General features: G+C 17.8%; 10 protein-coding genes across 10 annotated transcripts; 7 read left to right on the forward strand and 3 right to left on the reverse strand.

Moving 5' to 3' along the window:
• Nucleotides 1-1,212: 1,212 nt before the first annotated feature.
• Nucleotides 1,213-3,021, forward strand: PRELSG_0309300 (conserved Plasmodium protein, unknown function; the record flags this gene model as incomplete). The annotated part of the gene is made up of 1 exon (XM_028680082.1): nucleotides 1,213-3,021. One exon carries the CDS (start codon nucleotides 1,213-1,215, stop codon nucleotides 3,019-3,021), a length of 1,809 nt encoding a protein of 602 aa, XP_028531614.1.
• A 1,044-nt stretch (nucleotides 3,022-4,065) lies between these two features.
• PRELSG_0309400 (mitochondrial ribosomal protein S12 precursor, putative) lies at nucleotides 4,066-4,998 on the reverse strand (the record flags this gene model as incomplete). Its single annotated transcript, XM_028680083.1, has 1 exon — nucleotides 4,066-4,998. One exon carries the CDS (start codon nucleotides 4,996-4,998, stop codon nucleotides 4,066-4,068), a length of 933 nt encoding a protein of 310 aa, XP_028531615.1.
• A 454-nt stretch (nucleotides 4,999-5,452) lies between these two features.
• Nucleotides 5,453-6,427, reverse strand: PRELSG_0309500 (conserved Plasmodium protein, unknown function; the record flags this gene model as incomplete). The annotated part of the gene is made up of 1 exon (XM_028680084.1): nucleotides 5,453-6,427. One exon carries the CDS (start codon nucleotides 6,425-6,427, stop codon nucleotides 5,453-5,455), a length of 975 nt encoding a protein of 324 aa, XP_028531616.1.
• Nucleotides 6,428-6,987: 560 nt separating this feature from the next.
• On the forward strand, nucleotides 6,988-8,373 carry PRELSG_0309600 (phosphopantothenoylcysteine synthetase, putative; the record flags this gene model as incomplete). Its single annotated transcript, XM_028680085.1, has 1 exon — nucleotides 6,988-8,373. One exon carries the CDS (start codon nucleotides 6,988-6,990, stop codon nucleotides 8,371-8,373), a length of 1,386 nt encoding a protein of 461 aa, XP_028531617.1.
• Nucleotides 8,374-9,745: 1,372 nt separating this feature from the next.
• Nucleotides 9,746-12,769, forward strand: PRELSG_0309700 (RNA-binding protein, putative; the record flags this gene model as incomplete). Its single annotated transcript, XM_028680086.1, has 1 exon — nucleotides 9,746-12,769. One exon carries the CDS (start codon nucleotides 9,746-9,748, stop codon nucleotides 12,767-12,769), a length of 3,024 nt encoding a protein of 1,007 aa, XP_028531618.1.
• Nucleotides 12,770-13,719: 950 nt separating this feature from the next.
• On the reverse strand, nucleotides 13,720-16,503 carry PRELSG_0309800 (large ribosomal subunit assembling factor, putative; the record flags this gene model as incomplete). The annotated part of the gene is made up of 1 exon (XM_028680087.1): nucleotides 13,720-16,503. The coding sequence occupies one exon, from the start codon at nucleotides 16,501-16,503 to the stop codon at nucleotides 13,720-13,722; it is 2,784 nt and encodes a 927-aa protein (XP_028531619.1).
• Nucleotides 16,504-17,314: 811 nt separating this feature from the next.
• On the forward strand, nucleotides 17,315-18,805 carry PRELSG_0309900 (conserved Plasmodium protein, unknown function; the record flags this gene model as incomplete). The annotated part of the gene is made up of 1 exon (XM_028680088.1): nucleotides 17,315-18,805. One exon carries the CDS (start codon nucleotides 17,315-17,317, stop codon nucleotides 18,803-18,805), a length of 1,491 nt encoding a protein of 496 aa, XP_028531620.1.
• Nucleotides 18,806-20,768: 1,963 nt separating this feature from the next.
• Nucleotides 20,769-22,198, forward strand: PRELSG_0310000 (conserved Plasmodium protein, unknown function; the record flags this gene model as incomplete). Its single annotated transcript, XM_028680089.1, has 2 exons — nucleotides 20,769-21,937; nucleotides 22,063-22,198. The coding sequence occupies 2 exons, from the start codon at nucleotides 20,769-20,771 to the stop codon at nucleotides 22,196-22,198; spliced, it is 1,305 nt and encodes a 434-aa protein (XP_028531621.1).
• An 849-nt stretch (nucleotides 22,199-23,047) lies between these two features.
• On the forward strand, nucleotides 23,048-24,928 carry PRELSG_0310100 (conserved Plasmodium protein, unknown function; the record flags this gene model as incomplete). Its single annotated transcript, XM_028680090.1, has 10 exons — nucleotides 23,048-23,102; nucleotides 23,229-23,287; nucleotides 23,442-23,480; nucleotides 23,707-23,723; nucleotides 23,836-23,876; nucleotides 23,977-24,042; nucleotides 24,131-24,160; nucleotides 24,244-24,335; nucleotides 24,694-24,765; nucleotides 24,875-24,928. 10 exons carry the CDS (start codon nucleotides 23,048-23,050, stop codon nucleotides 24,926-24,928), a joined length of 525 nt encoding a protein of 174 aa, XP_028531622.1.
• A 178-nt stretch (nucleotides 24,929-25,106) lies between these two features.
• PRELSG_0310200 (conserved Plasmodium protein, unknown function) lies at nucleotides 25,107-27,682 on the forward strand (the record flags this gene model as incomplete). Its single annotated transcript, XM_028680091.1, has 10 exons — nucleotides 25,107-25,123; nucleotides 25,423-25,640; nucleotides 25,764-25,906; nucleotides 26,053-26,168; nucleotides 26,251-26,397; nucleotides 26,496-26,589; nucleotides 26,682-26,888; nucleotides 27,000-27,130; nucleotides 27,236-27,335; nucleotides 27,509-27,682. The coding sequence occupies 10 exons, from the start codon at nucleotides 25,107-25,109 to the stop codon at nucleotides 27,680-27,682; spliced, it is 1,347 nt and encodes a 448-aa protein (XP_028531623.1).
• Nucleotides 27,683-27,697: the final 15 nt, after the last annotated feature.

Genomic DNA, 27,697 nt, shown 5'->3' on the forward strand with positions numbered 1-27,697 from the left:
ATATTTTTTTAATAACTTTTGTCTTTTTTTTTATAAATTATGTGCATTTTAAATGTTTCCATTTTAAAATAGAAAAATAAAAAAAAAAGAAAAAAAGAAAAAAAGAAATGGATAAAGTAAGTATGTATACTTAATTATTATTTTTTTTTTTTTGTTTATCTACTTTTTTATTTATTACACATTTTTTGTTATGAAATATTGATAAAGTAAATTATATTTCCTAGTAGGAGCCAATTTGAAGAAAAAATGAACAAATTCTTAAAAAAAAACAAAATTAAGACAACACGAAATATAAAAAAAAATTATTTTGCAAAAATTACATAAAAAATATAAATTATTATTAAAAAAAAAAAAAAAAAAGAGAAAGAGAAAGAGGAGAAAAATAAAAATACATCCGTGTTATAGAAAAGAAAGATTTTTATTTTTTTTTTTTTTTTTTTTTTTTTATTGTACATAAAAATTTGAATAATACTAAGATGCAATTTAAGGAATATTCTCAACAATACAACAAAATTTTAAATATTAGTTACAAAAAATTATAATAAATTTTATATTTTTTGTGTTTTTATTCAATTAAAATGAGAAACTATCAATAAAATACATTTGAATATTTAGAGAAGAGGAATATAATTCTTATTAATTGTAAAAATACGTAAATTATTAATACATCTATCACATTTAACTTTAAAAAAAAATTTATATATATATTTTTTCTTTTTATTACAAATTTATAAATATCTTATAATTACATTATTTTTGCTATCATATATTTTATTTAGTTATCCAATTTAATTTTATATATTCTTATAAATTTTATTTATTTATTTTTTTTGATTTTTTCCTGTTTTACTTTTACTTTTTTCTATTTTAAAAATTTAAATTTTAACTATTTTTTTATATTTTTCCTTTTCTTTTTTTTTTTTATTTTATTTTATTTTATTTTATTTTTTTTCTTATCTTTTCTTCCCATTTTTTTTTATTTTATTTTTATTTTTATTTTTACTTTTATTTTATTTCATTTTTTTTTTTTGTTTATATTATTATTCCCTTTTTTTTTAAATATACTTTTTAAAAAAATTTTTATGTACAGAAAGAAATCATCAACATTTTCGATTTTTTTTATAATGAAATTGTTTTAAAAGCTAATTTAAATAAATAAATGTATATTAAGATATTCTCAAAGTTATTTTTTAAATTAAAATTTTTTGAAAAATGAAGAATTTTGATTTAAATGGGAAAAATAAATTAACTGAGATGAACATACTTCGACATGAAATAAACGATTTAAATATAAATGATAATTCTTATAATACAAATACTATTAATGAATATGATAATACTCGAGTAGAAAACAATTTAAATGAAGCAAAAGAAGTGTTAAATTGTAGCTTTTGCAATAAACATGTATGCCCAATAGTTGAAAAATACACACCAATGTTTGTTTATATAATAGTTATATTATTATTTCTTTTTATTTCTTTTTTTACTATTTTTTTATTACCACTTTTATTTTTAACTTTTAAACAAAAAAGATACACATGCCCTCTATGTAAAAAAAAGTTAGAATCTCCTGAAAAAATATTTAAAATAAAAAAGGAAAATCAAATATTGACTTTTCAATTTCCTAAATGTGCTATTATTATATCAGTGAAATATTTAGTATTATTTATCTCTTTAGTATTTCTCATCTTTTTATTTTATATTATAAGAAAAAAAAATGATTTTAATTTAGATACCTTAGCAAAGGGCCCATATATAAAATCATCCTGGTTAGACTATCTAGAGGACTGTGGAAACAAATCCCAATTCAGAAATAAATTTAATAGTATTCATAATTTTAAAGAAAAGTATTATGGAAACACTGTTAGATGGAGAGGATATTTTCATCACATAAAAGAAGGTTTTTTTAATAACAATTCTTTATTCATAAAAATGAATCCATCTGAATATAGGTATGATAAACCAGACATACGAGCACTTTTTAACAATTCATTAATTTCTCAAATTGAAAATTTGCAAAAAAATGATTTTGTTGAATTTGAATGTACTTTGTTAGAAATAAGTAAAAATAAAAGTTCTCATTTATGTTTACTTTGGAATGTCATTCTGTTAGAAAAATATGAACCAAAGGATTTTAACGTTGTTGATTTTATTAAGCATTTATCTATATTAGATATGATTAATAATAATGCTAATCCTAATCCTTTCTTTATTAATCTAGATGATAAAAATAATAATGTAAGAAGGTCAATAAGAATAGTTCATTTTTCTAATAATGGATTTAGAAATTCTAATGCAATTCATGATAAGGATCAGTACATGTTTAATTTATTAAATAATGAAATAAATAGTTCAAATAATGATAATATATATATTGATAAAATGAATAGAGGATCTACTTTTAATAACAAAGAAATGGAGAAAGAAGATGAATATGACGAAAATGATATAAATGAAGAAGATGATATGAATGAAGAAGGTGATATGTATGAAGAGAATTCCAATTATGACCACTTTAACTATGGTGATATAGATGAAGATAATTCAAATGATAATCATCCTCATCACAATGAATTTTTTGATAATTCTGAATATGAAAAGGCACATAATTATGAGAGAGAATTTAAAGAAGAAGAACATTTTAGCTCTAACTATGAGTTGAACAATAAAAAAATAGATTATAAAAAAACGAATACTGATACTAACGAAAAATTGAATGAAGAAAAGGGTCAAGAAATGAATGAAGAGAAGGGTCAAGAAATGAATGAAGAAAAGAGTCAAGAATTAAATGAAGAAAATATTCAAGAAATGAATGAAGAAAAAAGTCAAGAATTGAATGAAGAAAAAATTCAAGAAATGAATGAAGAAAAAATTCAAGAAATGAATGAAGAAAAAAGTCAAGAAATGAATGAAGAAAAAAGTCAAGAAATGAATGAAGAAACAATTCAAGAAATGGATAAAAAAAAGGGTCAAGAAATAAATGAAAAAACAAATCAAAAATTGAATAAAGAAAATAACTAAGAAATGGATGAAAAAAACTAATTAAAAAAGGAATTCACAAATATAAAGATGAAAAAATAGATAAATTGAAGTAATAGAATCAAAAATAAAACAAAGAGATAACATTAAAGAAATATATTTATACAAATATAAATGAAGAAAAGCACTTTTAAATTATATATAAACGATATACAATTTTTTTTTTTTTGGAAAAATTTTTAGTATTAAAGAGGTACTGAATATATTTAAAAAGTTATAGCGCATATATATATATATATATTTACGCATATTTGCATACAAGAATAAAAAAAAAAAAAAAAAAAAAGACAAAATTTGTTTATTATATTATCTTTATGAATAAAGCAAATAAACAATTTTTTCATATTTTGTATCCAAAAAATTTGAAGTATCTATAGTTTTTTTATGTATAATTTGACTCCTCATAATTTTATAATTATCGTTTCTATATCAAAAATTTTAAAAAATTCCCCCAAAAATTATGAGTATAATTTTTGTCCCTTTTTGTCATTAGATAAGTTAAATTTCTTTTCTTTTTTTTTAATTTTTGCTTTTAATTTGTTTATTAAATTTTCTTTTTTTTTTATTAGTCTTATAAATTTAGATTTAAAAAAAAGAAAAAAAAAAAAGTATAAATAATATAAAAATTTTTCTTTTTCTTTTTTTCTTTTTTTCTTTTTTTTTTTTGTATAATATGTATATTGTTTGATATGTTAATTAAAGTATTTTTATAATAAACAACATGTTTATTAAATTATTTAATACAATATTAACTCTAAAATAACTATTGAACTATTACTTAAATATTTATTGAAATATTTACTAAAATACTTATTAAAAATTTAATATTTATTTTAAAATATTTATAAAGATATTTATTAATTTATTAAACAAAACAGATGCTATATATATATATTATATTATTAAAATATAAATTGAAATAATTTAAAAAAAAAAAAAAAAATAGCAGCATATAAATAATGATAAATTATAGAATCAAATAATTAAACTATAATAAAAGTACTTGAAAAAAATTTTTACTTTTTTTTATTTTTCATTACTTTGTTGAAACTTTTTATTTCTATAATAGGTATTAAAATGAAAAATATTAATAGGTACGTTTTCATTAAGAGATAAAGGTTTTTCTCTTAAGTTTTTATCTTTATCAACATAGTTAAACCATTTATATTTATTAAATTCTTCTATATCTTTTTTAATAGTTATGTGTTTAAAGTTATATCTTTCAACTAAATGTTTTCTTTTGTCTTCTGATAATTTCACACCATATTTACTTCTACCTCTAAATCTATTTTTAACAGGTAATAAGTCATAAACTCCTCTAATAGCTTTATAATTACATCCTGGAATATCTTTACATCTTCCTCCTCTTACTAAAATAATACTATGAGTATTTAAATTATGGCCTATTCCTGGAATATAAACAGAAACTATTCTACCAGTAGATAACCTCACACGAGCTATCTTTTTTAATCCAGAATTGGGTTTCTTGGGAGTTTGTACTCGAACTTTTAAACATATTCCTCTTTTTTGAGGAGCTCCTTCTAGCCATTTTGATCTCCAGTTTTTTTTTTTTAATTTCGGTATTTGTTTTGGTCTCCTTTTATAAAATAGTCTTCCTCTTATATTTTTTGTACTAAAGTATCTATGATCAGTTATACCATAAAAATATTTTTTTCCATTAAAATTTTCTCCACTTTTATTAATTACTGTATGAATATAATTTTTATTACTATTTGCATAATATGCACTTTTTACATAATATAAACCTTTTGTGTAATTTGTAACTCTTGTATTTAATAATTCCACATTTTGAAAATTCTTATTAATTATTTTCAAATCAGGTAAATAAGAAATATTCTTAGCTAAACTAAAATTCTGAACTTTTTTTAAAGCTAAACTTTTCTTTACATTTTGAAAAAATCTTTTATTATTAATTTTATTTGAAATACTATAGAACATCGTAATATTTTATGACATTTATTTCTAGATTATTTAATTTATATTTTTTATAATTACTATTTTTTTTTTTTTTTTTTTTATTTAATATTATCCTACTTTTATTGTATAATAACATAAAAATTTTGAAATTTAAACATTTTTAAAAAATTAAGATTTTCTTTTTTTTTTTTTTTAAATAATTAAAAAAACTACAAATAAAAATAAAAAAATTAAAAAAAAAAAAAAAAAAAAAAAGATATATATAAAATAACAAAATAATATTCCCATCAAATTTTGAAAAAAAGCAAAATAAAATAAAATATATAATAATATGTATTTCTAAATACATATATTATTTCTTTTTTTTTTTTTTCTTTTGCTTTGACGAAGTCATACACAAAAAAAGATAAAAAATATTAATTTAAATTTTTATATAGATAAGTATATTTTTATTTACAATTTTTCTTTCCTTTTACTAAAAAAAATAATTATTATTTAAATAAGTTTCCATTTTGTTTAAATGCAATTTATAATTTTTTTTAATATTTTGATGTAAGAATTTAGAAACTTGACAAGCATAAGATTCTGATAGCAAAAATAATTCTCTTGAAATACCTAAATGATTTTTTATTAAAATATTTGATAAAACTTTATGAAATTCTGGAGCTACGATGAAACAAAACGCACTACTACAATATAATTCTACTTCTTCATTTAATGGATCTAAAATAACCTTAGGTATATATTTAGAATTCTTATATTCATAAAATAATTTATCCTTATTTTGTTGATATTCGTCTTTATTTTCTTTATTATTATTATCCTTATCAAAAATAAAATTTGATGAAGAATATTTTTTATCAATAAAATTTTGATATTTTTGTTTATCAACAATACCTATATTAATAGAGTTAATTACATAATTTAAACTTATATTATTATATATACAAATTAAAATCATGGAATTAATAATACTTGATAATATATATGAACATTCATGAAGAATTTGAACTTTGAAGTAAAATTGTTGAAATTTATATAAACTGTGGTCTAGTATTTGCTCAAAATTTTTGGTAATAATTTCTTCAAAAATTTTTTCCCTTTCAGTTCTATTTCCATTAATATTTTTTATTTTTATATTAAATTGGGCATATTCAATATCTTTACTAAACATTAAATTATTTTGTGTAGGGCCTATTAATGTACTAGCTACTAAACTTTTTGATCCATTTCCTAAAATTATTTTTTTATCTCCTTTTATTTCATAATTATAATCACCACCAATAATTTTTATTAATTTATTATTAGTATTTTTATTATATATTTCATAGTTAATATTCCCACTTATATATTTACAAGTTTTATTTTCTTCATTTATCTGATCAATATCAATGTGTATAGGCAATATAGAATCAAAAGAACGGTTGTCTGATCTTTTCTCAATTTCCATTCTTCAAAAAGTATAAAAAAAAAATTCAAATAGTAAATATATATATATATATTATATAAAATACAAAATAATGAGAATTTCTCTAAAATACTTTAATAACATTTATAAAAAAAAAAAAATAGTAAAGATATATATTAATTCATTTAAAAATATTGTAAATGAAATAATGAATTGCTAAAAAAAAATATAATAAAACCAAATATGAAAACTTAAAGTTTTAATTCAAAAAATTAATTTACATCCTTTCACAGAAATACTTCAGTTAAAACCAGCATTTTAGCATAAAAATAAAATAAAATAAAATATAATGAAATGAAACAAAGTAAAATATAATAAAATGAATAAAATTTAATAAAATAAAATGAAATAAAGTAACTATGTATTCAAAAAAAATGTTTTTTAAAAATATAAGATATTTTAAGTTTAAACGAATTTTTTTTCTTTTTTTTTTTTTTTTTCTTCTTGTTTTTGAGTTTTTGAATGCATCAAATTAATTTGAGTAGAAATTTTTTAAAAAAAAAAGTATTTTATAGAAACAATTTTTGAGAAAAACATAAATAATGATTCCTAGTATCAGATGCTATAATGAAGATCCGGAATTTTTTCAATGTAAACTAATACCTAATAACTTAAAAAAAATTTTAAAAAATTTAGAAAAATTTGTTGAAAATGAAAATATAATTTTGATTACTTCAGGTGGTACTAAGGTACCACTTGAAAAAATTGAAATTAGGAATATAGATAATTTTTCAACAGGAACTAGAGGAGCACTTATTTGTGAATATTTTTTAAAAATAAATAAAAAAGTGATTTTTTTACATAGAAGAGGATCAGCGATACCTTTTGAACATCACTTTAAAAGTTTATCAAAAGTGGATAATATAGACATTGTTAATAACGAAATTGCTTTTAATTTAAATGAAGAAGAGAAAAAGATAATATTACAGAATGTTAAAAATTACAAAATGTATTCTAAAAATATTTTTTTTATTTCCTTTGATACTGTTTTTGAATATAGTTATTATTTAATTGAAATTTGTAATTTATTAAATCGAACTATAGAAGAAAAATATACTAGGTATATAAATACTATAAAAGTAGAAGAAAATTTTAAATGCAATTCACCATTTCAATTATATATTCAAAATTTTTTTAATGAATTGTTGTTGTTTTTCACTAATTATGAAGATGCAATTTTTTTTAAATCAAATAAACATAAAGCCTATAGATTATTACGACAAATGGATATATTTAAAGGTCTTCATTTAGAAAATATTAAAAATAATGAATTTCTGCAAGAAATGCATAGTTTTTTTAAAAGCACATCAAATATTTTGAATAATATCGTTAAAATTAAGAAGTACATATTACAAAAAGATCATAGAGAAAATATAATTTTAGAAATTAATTTTTTAATTAGTAGAATGAATTATACTACTGAGAATTGCTTTACAGAAGATCGAATATTAAATGAATATAAAAATGAAAATTTAAAAAGTAATAATAATATAAAAAAAAAAAATAGAAATGAATTAAAAGGATTATTACCAACAAATCATTTAGTTATACTTTGTGCTGCTGTCAGTGATTTTTATATTCCTTTAAATAGGTTATATGATGGTAAAATAGAAAGTACAACATCTATTAATTTATTAATGAGTGTAACACCTAAGTTTTATAAACTCATAAATAAAAATTTTTTTTTTCTAAAATTATGTATTTTTAAATTAGAAAGTGATTCAAATGTACTCTTTAGAAAATCATATGAAAAAATACAATATGCCGATATGTTAATAGCAAATGTGTTATACAATAGATATAATTATGTTTCTGTTTTCACTGACTCATATCATTTTATTCCATTATACAAATCCCAATCTGAACCAATTGAAAATAAAATATGCCATCATATATGTGAACACTTCAATTATATGAAAAATATATAGAAATATGATTTCTTATATTTGTTAGGATGTATTATTATACATAAATTTTTTTTTATATTTTAATTTATTAAGATTATCTAACTTTTGTTTAATTATTTTTAACTTATATATGTCTAAATTATATAATTCTGTATACTATCTTATTAAGTTGCATATTTTTTTTTTTTTTTTTTCATAAGAATATTTGATCAAACTTTCATGATTCTTTTTTTCTTAAAAAATTAAAAGGAAAAAAGTATTACAATTATGATAAAATTATATTGTTTCTTTAACTAATAAAAAAGTAGCAAGTTCATTTTTTTTCAAAGAAAAAAATAGTGATACTTATTTTAAAAATGCTTCCTGAATGAATGAAATTAACATTAGTCATAATAAAATATTGTTGTAGATATGTTTGTAACTATATTATATATTTATTAATTTAATAAAAAATTTTAATTTAAAAAAAAAGAAATATATCATAAATCGAAGATCATATTATTTTTATCACAGAAAAAAGAAATGTTGTAAATTTATAAAGAAAATATTCTTAATTATTTTAAATTAAACGAGATTGAAAATAAATGATTTAACTACTCTACATATTCATAAAGAAATATAACAACTTTTTATTAAATAAAATGTTTTATCTAATCATGTAAATCCAAAAATTGTATATATTTAATAAAAAATATATAAAAAAATAAAGCAAAAATATAAGCTTCTCTATAATTATATTATGTGTTACTGAATATAAAAAATTTTCTACTATTTTTCTTATTATTTATTAGCATGTATATATATATATATTATCTTATAATTGAAATAACAGTAGTTTACTGTATGAGTTTTCCTTTTATATAAATTTAAATAAAGTCACAATTCATCTTTTTTATTTTATTATTTTAAAAATATATTATCAATGTTAAAAATAAGATAAAAATATAAATGAATATATTATTTATAAAACATATAAAATAATAAAAATAATATAAAACCTTTTTAATTTAACATAAAAAAAAAAAAAAAAATTAAAACATAATTCTTAGAAATAAAAAATTTAGAGAAATATTATTTTTTAAAATAATTTTTTTTTCTCTTCTAAATTTTTTTTTTATATAATATATATATTTTTAATTTCATCTTATATGCATGAATTAGTGCTTTATATAGAAATGGTCAAAAATAAAATATAAAAAAAATAAAATATATTAAAATAAAATTTGGATTACAAAAATTATTATATATATATATATATATATATACATGTAAATAAATAAGTATATATATATATATATATATGTATTTATAAATTAAAGTTTTATCTTTATATATGTTTTATTTTTCATTTTTTAAATATATTTTTTATTTTTTTATATAATTAATAATAAATATGAAGGAAAAAAATGAAAAACGTTTAGATTCAACTGAGAAAAGGCAAAACCATAGCTCAACCGAACGTAAAAGTGGTGAAGAGCATTATTCAGAAGAAGGATATATAAAAAGAAAAAAATTACAAGAAAGAAAAAAAAAAATGAAATTTGAAAAAGAAAGAGAAAAAGAAAGAGAAAGAGAAAAAGAAAGAGAAAAAGAAAGAGAAAGAGAAAAAGAAAAAGAAAGAGAAAAAGAAAAAGAAAAAGAAAGAGAAAGAGAAAGAGAAAAAGAAAAAGAAAAAGAAAAAGAAAAAAAAAGAAAATACGAAGAGATGAAAAGAAGAAAGTTAGAAGAAAGTTATAATAGTGATAGAAAAAAAAAAAAAAAAAAAAAAAAGTACAGTGAAGATAGTAGTACGAATACTTATTCAAGTAAAAGTAGTGATGACTCTAGTAAGAATTATGAGAAAATAAGACGTGACAAAAAATATAAGTATAAAAATAAAAGTATGGGAAGTGAAAGTTGTTCTGATAGTATGACGATGAATATAAAAAAAAATAGAAGCAAAGAAAGATTAAAAAAAAAACGGGATAGAAGTATCGAATATAAAATAAAAGGGAAATATAGAAATGTGGAGATACGAATGAAAAGTAAAAATAGAGACAAAAGCCTAGAAAGAAAAATAAAAGATAGATATAGAGATAAAAGAATTAGAAAAAGTAGCAGTCGTAATAATAGCAATAGTAGTAGCTATAGTGGAGATAGTACTAGTAGTAGTAGCAGAAGCAGAAGTAGAAGCAGAGTCAGGAGTAGTAGTAGAAGCATAAATAAAAGAAGAAGAGTAAGTAGCATAGAAAGAAAAATGAAAGATAGGTATAGAAGCAGTGACAGATACAGAAGTATCGATGATAGAAGTTCAGAAAGATATAGTAGATCGAAAAAAAGAAAAAGAGATAGAAATAAAAATTATAAATTTGATTCTCCACCAGAATCTTATAATGAGGAAATGGAAATGAAATCACCAAAAAATACTATTACTGACAATAAAAATATTGGAATTATTAGTAATAATGATACTATAAATAGTAATAATATAATAAGTAATGAAACAGCAATAATTAACAATACAAGTTCGAATAATAATATTGAAAATTTAATTCAAACATTAAACAATAATATGATTAATAGTAATACTAATAATAATAATGATACCAACAACATTTACAACAGTATTAGTGGAACCTCTATATCAAATGACAGCAAATTAATTAATAATATGCTTATTGATAATAGAAACAAAATAGATGAAAAAAATTTATTACTAAATCAATCCCATTTAAATATTCTTTTAAATAATCAACTAAAATTAAATAGTCAGTCGTTGCATCATTTATATAATAATGCATTAAGTATAAATGAATTATGTTTATCTATTGATTCTAATATAGAGAAGACCGCTAGAGAGCTATATGTTGGGAATATACCTCAACACATTGATGTTCAGCAAATCGTAAAATTTTTGAATACTTGCCTATTGATTTTATATAATAAAGAAAATGAAAATGAAAGCATTTGTTTAAAAGCATGCATAAGAGGTGATACTCATTATGCTTTCGTTGAATTTAGAAGTATTCAAGATACATCTAATTGTATGTTATTAAATGGAATTAACTTTTTCGGTAATAATCTAAGAATAGGTAGACCCAAAACATTTCCTGTCGAATTAAATAGTCTAATACCATCAGCAACTATTCCTGCAATAGATAACTATTATTTATCACAAGGATTATTAGGATTGAGGGCTTTTTCTATTTTCTGCCAAAATGAAGAAAAAATTAGAAATGATTATTTGCCTATTAATATGATTAAATTACAAAAATTATGTGTTTCTAATATATCTAAAAATAATGAAACAAGTAAAATTAAAGAACTTTTAGAAGCATTTGGTGAAGTTAAAAATTTTGAATTTTTTGAAGGTGAAGAATGCTCAGATACATATATATGTTTAGTAGAATATAATAATGTTGAAAATGCTATACAAGCTCATAAAATATTAAATCAAAATACTAGTTACAAAATTCAATTTGAATATGAAATTTTAAATGATCCAGTTATTAATAAATTAGTGAAAAAGAAATATATGAAATCAGAAAATTCGATTTTAACTGTTCAAGTTCCCACAAAAGTTATTGTTCTTAATAAGATAGCTACTTTTGAAGAACTTTCAGATAATAATGAATATAAAGATATAATAGAAGATATAAAGATTGAATGCGAAAAATTTGGAAAAATCATTGAAATAGTCTTACCAATTTTCAGTCAAGCTACTTATGAATATTTAAAAAATTTTCAAAAAATTGAAAATAATAATGCATGTGAGGATTCGGATGGAGAAAAAGAAAAAAATTTACTTGATAATATAAAAGAAAAACAAAATGGGGAAGAAATACATTTTAACGATAATAATATCAAAAGAAAAATTGAAACAAATAAAGATGATAACACATCACATGAAAAAGGGAATAGTAGTATTAATAACGATGGTATCATATATGATAATACAAGTAAAAATGATACAGTTGATAATATAAGTAATGAAAAAGAAAAAGATCTGACTAATGTAAAAATGGAAAATGAAAATTGCAATTTTCCAAATGAAGAGAAAAATAATATAAATAACAATAATGAAATAAATGACGAAACAAATATAAATGTAAAAAATAGTGAAGAAAATAATAAACAAAATGAAAGCAAAAATAATCAAAATGAAGATTTAACACACCCAAATTATGATCTAACTTCAATTGGATGTGCTTTTATATATTTTGAAAATATTGAATCAGCAACAAAAGCAAGGAAGGAGTTAAGTGGCAGGAAATTTGGAGCTAATATTATAGAAGCTAATTATTTTAGTGAAAAAAAATTTTTAATGAAAAATTTCAAAAATGTTAAATATAATTATAAAAAATCTCATTCTTCTCTTTTTAATTTAAACTTAAAATTAGGAAATTATACTTATTCTGATTACTCTGAAGATGATTAGGCTATTTCCAATGAAATAAATATGATAAACAGAATAAGTCTATCAAATAAAAAAATTTTCTCAAAAATATATATATATAGAATTAACTTTTTTTTTGTCAAATATAATATGAAAAAGAATTGAAGTAAATATTATATTTGTAGTTTTATTAAATCTATATTTTTTATTCTCAAAATTTTTATTAATAAAAATATAAATATTTAAATACATATATATATATATATATTGAAAAAAAAATATATACATTTAAAAACAGGTATCTTTAAATTTTTTTTTTTTTTTTCTTTTTTTAGAATATCTAACATTAAAAAAAAAAAAAAAAAAAGCAATACTTGAAGAGTAAAAAAATAAATACAATTACTTTTTTTTTTTTTTATTCATTTTTTTATCTTTTTAGAGAAAACAACGTTCAACGTATTTCACTATTATTATTAAGTTATAATAAAAATTTGTCAAACTTAAAATATGTAAAATAATATATCCTAAAATTAAAAATTTATATAAATACAGATAGACTTGTCTTGTAAAACAAATTTTATATATACATTTTTTTTTTTAATTTTTTCTATATATATTTTTTAAAATAAGGACTTTTTTAATTTTTTATAATTATTTATAGTCTTTAATATTTTTGATATATTCTTTTGTATTTTTTTAAAAGTTTTCATATAATTTAAAAAATTTATATTTCAATCCTATATTTAAATTTTTTGGTAACTTTTTTGTTTATTTCACAAATAAATGATTATTAGATTTTTTTTTTTTTTTCATTAATGATAAAAATGTTTTTTTTTATATTTAACAAAATTAGTAAATAATTTTAAACTTTTCATTAATTTATACTTACGTTTTATGTTTTTCTCATTATTTTAAATAATCTCAATTTTATTTATTTCATAAATTTTTTAACATATTTTTTTTTTCAATATGCTTCATATAAATATATATATTTATCTTTTTCTTCTACTTAATTTTTTTATAATTCTTTTCTGTAAAATTCCTTTTTTTTTTGCTCTTGCTGCTAATTTTCCCTTTAATTTTTTCTTTAACTTTCCATATTCTACGAGTGCATTTTTTTTTTTTTTAAATTTGTGTATTAGCATCATAACAGATTTTTTCTTTACTTTTTCTTTATTTGTTTTAAATCTATCATTTTCATTTTTTTTATTTTTCATTTTGATTATTTGATTTTTATTTAATTTTTTCTTATATAACAAATCTTCTTCTGTAATTATTTTTTCTTTTTCACTTTCACTATCGCTTCCTGAATTATCTTCAGTATCTTCAGCATCAAGTAATTCTCTCAGTTCTGACAAAACTATATTTTTGTTATTTTCAATGTAATCTTTCATTTTTTTTAATTTTTTAAAATCTTCATCTGTTAAAATTTGTTCACTTATTATTTGCTGATTTTTTTCTATTATTTTTAATTCCTTCTTTTTTTTCTCTTCTTTTCTTTTTAATTTTTTTGTTTTCTTATGCAAAGGTAATAAATCGTTTTTTTTTTCTTCATTCTCGACATCCCTGTTTTCTTGATCATTCCTTTTCCTCTTTTTTTTTTCTAGAATTTCTCCATTTTCTTTTTCTTTTTCCTTTTTCTTTTTCTTTTTCTTTTTCTTTTTATTTTCCTTTTCCTTTTCCTTTTCCTTTTCCTTTTCCTTTTCCTTTTCCTTTTCCTTTTCCTTTTCCTTTTCCTTTTCCTTTTCCTTTTCCTTTTCCTTTCCTTTTACTTCCTTTTTCTTTTTTTCTTTTTTTACATCTCCATTTTCATATTTTGCCTTTTTGTCTAGCAAATAAGTATACTGCAAAATCGATTTTTCATTCATATTTTCTGAACCATTCAAAATCTTTTTACTTTGAATTAGCATAGCTGTTTTTTTATCCAAATATTTTTTATTTAGAATATGAGGATTTATTTCTTTACATATATTTACGAATCTCCTGATAATAGTTGAAATTTGTTTATTTTTATAATCTTTAAAAACAATTACAGCTTCAAAAATTTCTTCATTTAAACAAATAGGAAATTTAATAACTATTTCTATAATGGAATTTATAATTAAATATACGAATTCTTCCGATAAATGTTCACATAAAAATTTTTTGATTAGTACATAAACAACTCTCTGAATATATAAAGGGGGTATGCAATCATGAATACACTGTATGAATATAGATAAATATTTTGATATAGTGCTTTTATTTTTTAAATGAAGTAATACATTTTCATAATACAAAAAAAAATTTTCTTCAATAATTTTATTTCTTTGATATATCCTACTTAAAATATTTAATAGTAATAATTTTATTGATCCATTATTAAATTTATATTTAGAACAGATTAAATTAAATATATTTGAAGAAAATTTATATGCATCATAAATTAAATCAATAAAGGTATAGTTAACATATTTGTTTAATTTTTTTTTATCCACTTGCTCTTCATCAGAAGAATTATGATTATTATATAACTGTTCTAGAATTTTTCCTTTTTTTAAATGTAACTGTTTAATTTTTGATTTGCTTAATTTTTGATGAGTTTGGTTACTAATATTTTTTAATTCATCCAACTTTTTATTTTTATCTATTTTTTCTTTTTCTATTTTTACAACTAATTCTTTATTATCATATTTTCCCAATAAGGCAAAACAAACACATTTTACTATTTTTAAATTTTTATAAAAGATACCCTCAGATATAATATTCACATTTTTTTTGTTCATATAAATATTTTTTTTAGCTAATTCTATTAATACACTACAAGCAAAATTATTCATACATTCCGATATATTAGTACATGAAAAATAATTAAAATTTGAAGTGGAATATTTTTTACGTATCCTTTTTTTTTGACCATTTTCAATAAAAGCTTCATGTAACAAAGATAAAATTTCGTTTTTTAATTTTTCATTTCTTGTTTTCATATTTGTTTGTACTATTTTATCAATGACACATTTAAAAATATAATATTTTATTTTATTAAATTTTATATCACTTATAAAAACTAATACTTGTAAATACTTTATGCTATCTATATGCCTTTTTATTTGTTTAATTGTTTTTACAATACTAAATAAGACAGTACTATATAAATTATGTTTAAAATGAATTAGCAACTGACTCACTAAAAAAAATAGTTCATCGATGTAATTTAATTCTTCTTTATTTTTAATCATTAAAAAATTAATGTATTCATTTAAATCTTCATATATTATCAAAGGATTATCTTCTTTTTTTTTTATACTTTCTATCTCAAGTTTTTCCTTATTCATACTGTTCAATATTTCTTTTTTTTTTAAATTTATGTTTATATTTAGTAATTCATTATCTTCATTATCTGAATTAAAGTTATTTTTCATTTTATTTTTTATTTCTTCTTCTTCTTCATCTTCATTTAGATATGCATCTGCTTCCTCTTCTATTTCTATATCACTTAAATCAATATCTGTACCTTTTTCATTATAACTTGAAGATAAATTAGATGAATTTACATCTTTATCAATACAATTATTTCCATTTCCTTTGCTAAAAAAATGACTAGTATGGCTTAAGAAAGTGAATTGACTGCATAATAAATCATTTTTTTTTGAGGGATTTAATAGTAATACACTATAATTAAAAAGGAATTTATCAAACTGTTCATAAAAATCATTATTGTATAATTTATGATTTTTACATACATTATGCTGTAAATTGTTTAAAAATTTTTTTTTTTTTAATTTTTGTTCATTCATATTAAATAATTATGTACCCAGGTATATAAAAAAAAAAAAAAAAAAATGGAATTTCAAATAAAAATAGAAAATTTCTATATATTAAATATTATTATTTACAATATATAATGAACTTCATAATAACATTTCTACCTTTAAATATTGTATTTATTGTAATATTAATATATTTTTAATTTTTAATTATGCTATATATATGAATTTTTACAAATTATTATATAAAATTTTCAAAGTTGTCAAACTTTTGTTTAATAATTTTTTTCTTTTTTTTTCTTTTAATAAAAATATCACATTCAATCTCATTCAATAAAAATAATATTACGAAATATAAAGTATATCTTTAAATTGTAGATAATTATGTTGAATTCAAATTATAACTCTTTTTATCAAAAACGTAACTTCAGTTGTTTTTCTTAGCAATAGTTATAGAAAAATATGTCATCTTTTTTTTTTTTAAGGCTATTAATGTTATTCTTTTTTATTATTTTTTGTCAATTTATATTAATTACAAATATAGACTAATTATTTGAAAAAAAAAAAAGTATTTAAAAATTTTTTTAAATAATTTATATTAAAGTAATGAAACACAATTTTTAATATTTTTGTCATTCATATGTATTTTTAAAATATTTTATTTTTTAGAAATAATTTATAACATTCTTTAGCATTTTATTGCTATATTTTTTTTTTTTTTTTTATACAAATTTTTTTATCTCATAATTTTAATCCTTTCTCTTAAATTATAATTTTTTTAGTGGTATAATTTTATCTTTTTAATCAATTTTTTAATAAAATTTTTTTTTTTTTTTTTAATATGGTTCACGTTTTATTAGGTTATCTAAATGAAAAAAAAAAAAAAAATGAATTGAAAGAAAAAAATATAAATAAAAAGTTCATTTCAAAAATAGGGGGAAAACCATTCTGGCTAGATAGAATAAATTTGCCGAATGAAAAGCATTTCTATTGTACTGTATGCAATGAATTAATGTGTTTTTTACTTCAAATATATGCACCTGTTGAATTAAGTAGATGTTTTCACAGGTGCTTATATTTATTTGTTTGTTTAAAATGTGGTGATCAAGCTAAATGTTTCAGAACTCAATTACCTCGAAATAATTCCTTTTATAATGATTATTTAGAAAAGATGAATTATACAGATAATGAATCAAATGAACTAAATGAGTCAAACGAATTAAATAAGTCAGATGAATCAAATGAATCAAATGAATCAGATGAATCAAATGAATCAGATGAATCAAATGAATCAGATGGATCATATGAATTAAATGAAAAAAATGAATTTAATAAGTCGAATACATTAAATACATGTATCACTTTAAATAAACAAAGCCAAGATGAATCAAATGAACCAGATGGATCAAACAAAATGAATTTTAATTTAACACATAGAAAAACAGAAAATGAAATTTCTAACGACTACATAAGTACATTTGAAAAATTTAATAACACTTTTAATAAAAAATTAGAATACTATTTTTGTTGTAAAATATGCGGTATTCCAATTGCAAATGCAAAAAAACATAAAGTTTGTGAATTAAAAAATCATGTAATATTTGAAGAAAAAAAAATATACATTAGTGATGAAGATGACTGTGAAAGTAGTAGCACAGGTAGCGAAAGTTGTTCTGAAACACATGAAGGAACTTATATAAATGAAGATTGCAGAAATTTACACAAAACGAATAATGATGAAAATGAAAGAAAAAAAATATTTAACAAAGATGATAAAAAGAGTGATATAATAAATGATAATAAAAAATGTACGAGTGAAGACGACAGTGATTTAGATATAAGTGAAATGAAAGCATTTGAAGATATTCAAAAAGAAATAGAGAATAAGAGAAAAATTGATAGCAATTTCAAAAATTACGTAAAAAAAATTCAAAGGTTTCCTAGACAAATTATAAGATATTCTTATAATGGAATTCCTCTGTATCCATCATGTTATAATTACAATTATAATAGAAATAATATATGTGAAGAAAAAGAAATAAGCGAACTTTTACATACGAATAAAAATAAATTACCAAATTGTCATATATGCAAAGGAAGAAAAATTTTTGAATTTCAGGTTTTATCAACTATTATAAACTATTTAAAAATTAAAAGAAAAATTTTAGTTAATACAAATATCGTATTAAATTCAAATTTCTCTATCATTGCTGTATATACATGTGAAAATAACTGTGACATATATGATATAAATGAAATAAATTTAAAAAAAAATAAATCAGAAATTAATAGGTACATACAAGAATATGCTTACGTTCAGATAGAAAATTAAAGTTATTTTAACAAAAAAAAAAAAAAAAAAAAAATTGTTATATTAACAGAATTAATATATGTTATATACATTATTTCTTTTATATATATATATATTTCATTACATATGTTATATTTTATTCCTTTATCTTAAGAACACTTTAAAAATGATTTAAATTATCAATATAATTATTCATAAAAATAATTCTATTGATTTATTCTATTTACTTTATTATATTTTTTAATACACATGCATATTTTATTTTGATTCTCTTTTTTTTCTTCTATTAAACATTATTTAAAAAAAAAAGAAAAAAACTCGAATAACTAAGAATATATTTGACTATTTCATGCACATTTTTGCCATAGACACAAACATTATTAAAAAAAAAAAAATTTTGTTTTAAATAAACTTACTATTGATGCATTATTAAAAATTAAATAAAAATGAATACTATAATATTTAAAGGAAAAAAAAAATATCCATTTATTTTACATTTAAAATAAAAAAAAAAAAAATCAATTATGTTTATGAAAATAACCGCATAGAAAATTTGAGATGCATAATTCAAGGGGAAAAAAAATAAAGGACAAAAACGAAGATTATAAAAAATACATATTCAAAAAATATTGGATAAATGTATAATAAGTAAAATGATTAAATGTGAATGAATTATATAAATAAAAAAAAGTAAAAATTGGTAGAAATGTCAAAATATATTAGTATATTAAGAGAAAAAAAAAACACTAAAAATTGAAAAGTATATTATATTTTATATAAATTTATAAGGATACTTTTTTTTTTTTAAATTTGATTAAAATGAAGAAGAAATAGTTATATAAAAAAGAATACATAATTTAACAACTTCATTGATTATGATGAAAAATTGTAAATTTACAAAAAAATAAAAATATATATATATATATATATAATGGAAAGACAAAACTTTAAAAATGACACAAAAAGTAAATTAAAAATAAATAAAACAGAATAAACAATGTTATTAACATATTTAACAAGGAATACTCAATAAAAAGCATATTTTATATTGACATGATATTATTATATAATTATTTGAAATAAAAAAATAAGATGTATATATATCTTCATGTAAATATATACATAATATGATAATTCAAGAAAAAGAATAAAACAGTTTTAAAAGAAAAGAAGAAAAAATGTAAAAATGAATAAAGAAAAGTATTATAGTTATTTTATGAAACGTATAAGAAAAAAAAAAAAAAATTCTTTTGTTAATTTTTCTAAATAAAATAAAATATTATATTTTTTTTTTATAGTAGTAAAAAAAAGTATTTATGAATTAATATGGTTAAAATATAAAATTTCAAGAATATTTTTGCGCATGTTTTAAGAATATAACCTTTTTTCCAAATAAAGTATATAAATGCTTAAATATATAAATGACAAAACTATATTTACGTAAATCTTAATATTTTTTCTATTTCTTTTTTTTATTATTCTTTTTTGTTAAAATTAGAAATAAAAGATAAAAAAAAAAAAAAAAAAAAAAGAAAAAAAAAATAGAAAAAGATAATTTTATTGCACACTTATAGGCTTTTATAATTGCATATTATGCTATTTAAAAAAAAATATTTTTTTTTTTTTTTTTACAATTACAAAAAAACATATATTTTGAGTATACATATATAAATTCTTCAAATATAATGAAACTAAATTTTTTTAAATTAAAATATATTAAAGGTTTCAATAAATCTTATAAAAATAAAATTTAATTTTTATTAAATGTAGTATCTTCAAATTAAGAACTTTTCACTTTATATGCATACATATTTTTTTTTTTTTTTAAATATTTTGTTATAAAAAATTAAATTATGCTTTCAGAAATTTTCATTTTATTATAATTTTATTAAAAATTATATAAATACTTTTATATTTTTATTTTTATTCTTTTTTTTTTTTGCATTAAATATTTATTTTTTTTCTCTTATTGAATTTTTTTAAAATGAATTACTTTTTAATAAATGCTTTACTTGCATTATTGATTTTTAAAACTCAGTTGAATGGATTGAAACTTAGTGGTGATAATATGGTATATGATAAGAGCACATCAAATAATAATCTTTTGGATAAAAACACAAAGTTTGATTCATCCTTAAAGAACTTTTTAAAAAAAAATGAGGAAAGTAGTGATGATAACTTTATATCAGATAATAAAGAATTTATTACAAAACAAATATTATCAGGATTATACAATAACTTTATAGTTGACGTAGTAAATAATAGCACTTTAAGTTTCTTAGATAATTTAAATTCAGAAAAATCAGGTAATGATGAATTTCAAATTGAACTAGAGGAAAGCTGCTCTCCTTTTTTTTGTGAAAAAGTTATGAAAGCAAAAGAAATAGAAAAGAATTCAACTGAAAAAAAAGAAAATGCTGATATAATATTTGATGATTTGAACAGTAATGAAAAAGAAATAAAATTACATGATGAAAATAACAATGATTTAGTTCAAAATCTAAATTCTATTGATAATAATAATGTAAATGGAAAAGAAGAAATAGATGCTTTCTTTTCGAAATCATTTGATGGAAATGAAGAAAAACAAAAAATAATTCTAACAGATGGAGATAATGTATATGTGCTTGAAGAAATTACACAAAATGAAAATGGATTAAATGATGAAGACAAGTTAAATAAGAAAAGCCAAGAGCAAGAAATTAAAATGCATATACCCAGTGAAAAAGAAGACAACAATTATTTAGAAGATATTGATTTTTCAAATAATAATTCAGAACATAATGACGACTTAGGTATCTTACAAAAAGATGAAGAAAAAGATATACAAGAACATAATTTGGATAATAATTCTGTAAATGAGAATAAATCCGATGAAAATACTATTGATGATAGTATCTTTGAATTAAGTGAAGAAGAATTGTCGAAGAAAATATTTGAAGATATTAAATTGAATAGCGAAGAAAAAGTAGAATGTTATAATTTTTCAAAAAATGAAGATAAATGCAATAGTTATAAAAAATGTACTTATGTAAATATTGATAATAAAGATACATGTTTCTTAGATTATAATTACATGTTATTTTTAAAAAATAATAATTGTGCTTTACAATCAAAATCATCTCTTTTATCCATTTCTAAGGATTTACTTCAGTAAGAAAAAAAAAATTTATAAATATAAATAAATAAATAATTATTCATTTCTTTTTATAATCAATGAATAATACAATAACTTTATAAAATTTGTTATTTATTTATTTATTTATTTTTTTTTTTAGAAACGAAATAATTAGTAGGCAATTGTTTCAATTGTTAAGAAATAGCAATAATAATAATTTTATTTGTGATACCATCACATATTCATTTTTAACAAATGTTGTTGATAACACTAATTACGATGAAATATTTTCTTAGTCATAAAAATATAAATTTATAAACCTTTTATTTTTACAAGATTTTTTATATTTCATAATATTAATTTGATATAAAAATTAATTGATTAATTTTTATTCAACTTTAAAGATAAAAAAGAGAAATATAAATAGGTATATAAATATATGTGTGTATATTATCAATAGATATTTACAAATATATATTATTCATTATTATTATTTATATAAATTTAAAAAAAAAGAAATAAAATAAATAGTATGTATATATTTTTTTAATTTTTTTTATATTTTGCAAAAGATGCAATTTTTTTTTTTTTTCATTGCAACCTTTTCTAGTATTTTTATTTTATTTTTTTAATGCATTTATAAACTTTTTGATATATATTTTTTTTAATTACACGTAACTATAAAAAAAAATTTTAAGAAAAAAAGCGAAAGAAAAAAAGAAAATTGTGAAAACATAAATTTATTCTTTATTTTTTTTTTTAAAACATGTATGACGACACAAAAAAAAAAAAAAAAAAGAGAAAAAAAAAGAATAAAAATTAAAAATACATATTTAAGTATATTTTTTATTTTATTTTTTTTTTTTTTTATATTTTTTGTGAGCTAATATATGTACAACTTAAAACATTTTTAAATGATTTATTAAATAAAAGATATATAGTTTTACTTACTATATATAAATATATATTTTTTTTTTTAATGGCAAACTCAAAATATTAAATGTATATTAGTCAAAAAAATATAAGTTAAAAATAAAAAAGTATAAAGTTAAAATAACAATATTGTTAAATAAATTTATATAAGAAAAAAGTATAAAAAGATTCAAGAAAAAAAAGAGAAAAAGAAAAATGTTTACTAAAAAAACATGTCTTTATTAAGAGATTCAGAATTAGAAGAAGTTCACAAAAAAATTATTGACAGTAAAAAAAAATTAATTTTTTATTTTCTATTCTCATATCAGTTTATTAAATATTCTTCTTTATTTGTTATTTTATTAAATAATATTTCATCAATTTTTCTTTTTTCTTTTTTTTTAAATAAAATAGGTACAATAGAAAAATGTAGTAAATTTTACAATGCAAGAATTCTTGAAGCTATAAAGACAGTAAATTTTAAATAAAAAAAATAAATACAAAATATCAAATTGTTAATTTTTAGAATTTACCTTAATAATTTAAAAAAAAATAAAAACTTTTTTTAAACAAATATTCATTAAATAATTTTTTTTTTCCTCCCCCCCTTCTCATATGTAATATTAGAGATGGATTAAAATATATGAACAAAAATTAAAAAACCAAGTAGAACTTTTTTTCATATTGTTATTTATATATTACATCAAATTTCCATTTATATTTTATTAATCATATTATCTTAGTATAGATCTTTTTTATAAACGCCATTCTTATAACTCTTACGTTATTCTGTCATTATTTACATTTATCATATTTTACATTGCTTTATTTTTTTTTTTTTTTAATATAATTAATATAGTAATATTATTTATTTGTTTATTTTAATTGATAGGAACAAGGAATAGAATCGTAATATTCTATAAAAAATATTTTTTAAAACTAATTTATCTTTTTTTTTTTGTATATATTTTCATTTATTTTCTAATTAATAACTTATTTTACTTTTCTTTAATTGATGAAGAAAAGATAAGGAAACAGTAGAAACCCAAATAAATTTAAGTAGTACGTTATATACATATATATATATATATATATATATATATATATATATATTTTAATAATTTATTAATTTAATTTTTTAATTTATTTCTTAATATTTTAGATAACAATGATTTAGAAGATGATGAATTTGAAGATGCTGAAGTTGAAGAAAAAGAAATAAAAGAATGTAAATTTATATTCCATTATATTTTAATTGATATTTCTATTTTTTTTTTTTTCTTCTATATTATTCAACTTTATTTTCTTATTTTTAGTTCAAGAAGAAATAGAAGACGATGAAGAAGGTTTTTGTTTTTATTTTTTAAAATATATATTTTTAGTTTTTTAAAATTTTTTTTATTATATTTAAAATATTTTTTTTCTTAAGATGAATTAAATGATTTAGATAATATATCAATAAGCGATTTAAGTGACGTAGATCCTCCTACAAATAATATTATAATAGGAGTATGTGATAAAGTATAAAAAAAAAAATTAAAAAAAATTAAAAAAATTGAAAGAAAAAAAAATTAATAAATGAAATAAAATATATAATAAAAAATAAAATAAAGTAAAATAAAGAAGAATACAGTGAAATAAAAAAAATAAAATATTGAATATTTAAAAAAAAATATTTTATATATATATATATATATATCTATAAAATAATTAAAAAAAAGATAGGGGTGAATATATAAAAGAATATATTTTAAAGTATGAAAATATCATATTTTTTAATTTTTTCTTTTTTTTTTTTTTCTTTATTTGATTTGTATTTTTCTTTTTTTTTTTTACTCTTTTAATTTTATTTTCCTTCAATTTCTTTTTTTTATGTTAGATATCTAAACCTTGTGGTAGAAGGAATACAAGTAACAATTGGAAAATTAAACTTAAAGGAGGATTAATGAAAGTTTGTTTCTTTTTTTTATTTTTTTAAATATTTTCTCTTTCTTTATATATACATTTATCATATTCAATAATTTCCTAAATTTTATTATATCTTTTTATAAAAATATCAGGTTGATGGAAAAGAAATGTTTTTTCGTAGTTTACAAGGAGAATTAGAATTTTAATATTTGAAACAAAAGTTTTAATAACCTTTTTTATGCTTGCTTTTGTTTTAAGATATTTTTATTATAAATATTTTCAGAAAAATTGCATATAAAAAAAAATTTTAAAATAAGAATTTTTATTTTACTTCTTTATTACTTTATAATTTAAATAAATAGTTCTTAAACAAAAATTATAAAAATGGCTAAAATCATATGGTTATTATAAAAACTGAATAATCTATAAAAAAACTTTTTTTTTTAATATATATATATATATATATACAAGTTACGTATTAAAATATTTAATTGTTCATCTTTTTCTTCATTTATATATATGAATATATAAAATTTAAAAAAGATAAGAGAAAAAAAAAATATGTATACATTTTTTGAAAAAAAATTTCTAAAAATAATACACATTTTAGATTAAAAAAATTATCTTTTGATAAACAAAATTATATTTTTCTTTTATACTTTTTAATATGCTTCTCTTTTTTTTTTTTTTTTATAAATAGTTTAATTGGTAATGGGATAGATGCATTGTGTCTAGGTTATTATTTACAAAGAATTAAAATAAGTACCAATATATTATTAACTAATAAAAGATGCAAATTTATTAATACCTATTTTCATAACTCTAATATAATTGAAAATGGGTATTACTCTTTTATTTTAAATGAAAATTCAAAATTATTTTCATCATTTATGAAGAATTTAAATATTGAAGCAAAAAGTAAAATTTCATCATAGAAAATCCAAAAAATATCCTTTTTCATATTCATTACAATATTCACAATTTTATATACTGTCATATTTCTTCTGTTTATATAAATATATATTTTTTTTTTTCTTGCAGTTTTAGAAAGAAATGAATATTCAAATAATATTTCTTATTTAGATGAAAACGGAAATACTTATAAAATTAATAAATTTTTATTTAGAATTTTTTATTATTTTTTCAAAGATTATTTTATTAATAAATCAATAAATATTGAAAAAGTAAGAACAAATTCTAGGAAAATTTTCCATGCGTATTTTTGATAGTATAATTATTAATTTTATATCTTTAATTTTTCTTTATTATTATGCATTTCTTCTATTTAATACTATTTGAGTTTTTTTTTTTTTTTTTGTTTTTTTTCAAGAATGAAAACTTACACAGTTTTTTATTAAAATATGTTGATAAAGAAATTTGTGAAAATTTAATTATTCCCTATTGTTATCATTATTTTAATTATCATCCTCGATTTGTATTAATGAAGTAAAAAAAAAAAAAAAAAAAGTAATGAATAAATAAAATACATATACTAGTTTTATTATTTTTCTTTTTTTTTATTTTTCAGTTCACATTTTCCCAATTTTGTAGAAAAAATAAAAAATAAAAAATCTATAATAAAATCAATTTTATCTTATAATAAAAACAATTCTATCTTTTTTTCTAAAAATAAAAAAATTTTTACATTTAAAGAAGGAAATGATATATTAACTAGGTAAATAAGAACCTAAATAAAAATAAAAAATAAAAGATTATTATATATACATTATGTAAATTTTTAATTGATTTTCATATATTTTTAAATATTTTTAGAAAACTTATAGAAAATTTAAAAATAAGCAATAATGTTAAATTGATAAACAACATAAATAATTTACAAATTAAATCAAAAAAAAATAAAATAAAGGTATTATATTTAAATATGATAAAAATATTTCTTAAATACTAATTAATTTTTAAAATTAATATTTGTTCTTTTTTTTTTTTTGAATTGTCTAGATATTTTTGGGTAGAGAAATTCTAAAATGTGATGAAGTAGTTTTTTGTCTTAATCCATTGGAATTAAAAAAAATTTTTAAAAAATCAAAAATAGAATATAAAAAGAAAAATATCATAATAAAATATTTATCTAATTTCCGTACAAGCAAAATAAAAATAACCAATGTTTGTTTTAAAAAAAATGTATTACCTTTCTCATATTCACTAGTAACCTTTTTATTTTTTTTTTTTTTTTTGATATATATTATTTAATTTTTTTTTTAATATTAAACTATATTTTATTTTAATTTTTTTTTTTTTGTTCTTATTATATTACAGGAATCCTTGTTATTAATTAAAAAAAATGAAAAAAACAAAATAATTTCTTTATTATACGATAATAACATATTTCCACAATTTAACAAAAATATTTCAAAAAGTTTTTCTAAACATGATATCTTCGAAACAAGGTATATAAAAAATAAACTATTGAAAAATATAATTACTAAACCATACTTCACCTTTTTTTCTTTCATTTTTGTTTTAATTTAATTGTATTTATTGTTTTATTGTAGCTTAAGATTTTTAAGTACAGAACAAAATGATAATAAATCAATAAATGAAATAAATGATTTCTTACATGGAACTTTAAAAGTGAAAGAAAAACCAGATTTAGTAATATATTTCTCATAAAATACATATTTTACATTTAAAAATATATTATATATATATATAATAGTAATAAAATTTATAGAAATAATATTAATAAAATATAATAATAATTAACTAATAACTACTATGTTGCACAATAAAAAAAACATAAACTATCAAAATTTTTTTTTTTTAAGATTATCAGCAATTATTATGATGTCTTTCCTTATAATGCAAATACTGATAAAATTTTCAAAAAATTAATTAACAAAAATTTTAAAAAAGTAAAAATTTTTTGGCCATTTTCTTTTTTTAAGAACTTTGAATTTTGTTTAAGTGAAGCTAAAAGTTTTAGTGAAACTATTATATAATAAATAATAAAATTT

The sequence above is a fragment of the Plasmodium relictum genome (assembly GCF_900005765.1).
Source record: "Plasmodium relictum strain SGS1 genome assembly, chromosome: 3".
Classification (NCBI taxonomy): domain Eukaryota; phylum Apicomplexa; class Aconoidasida; order Haemosporida; family Plasmodiidae; genus Plasmodium; species Plasmodium relictum.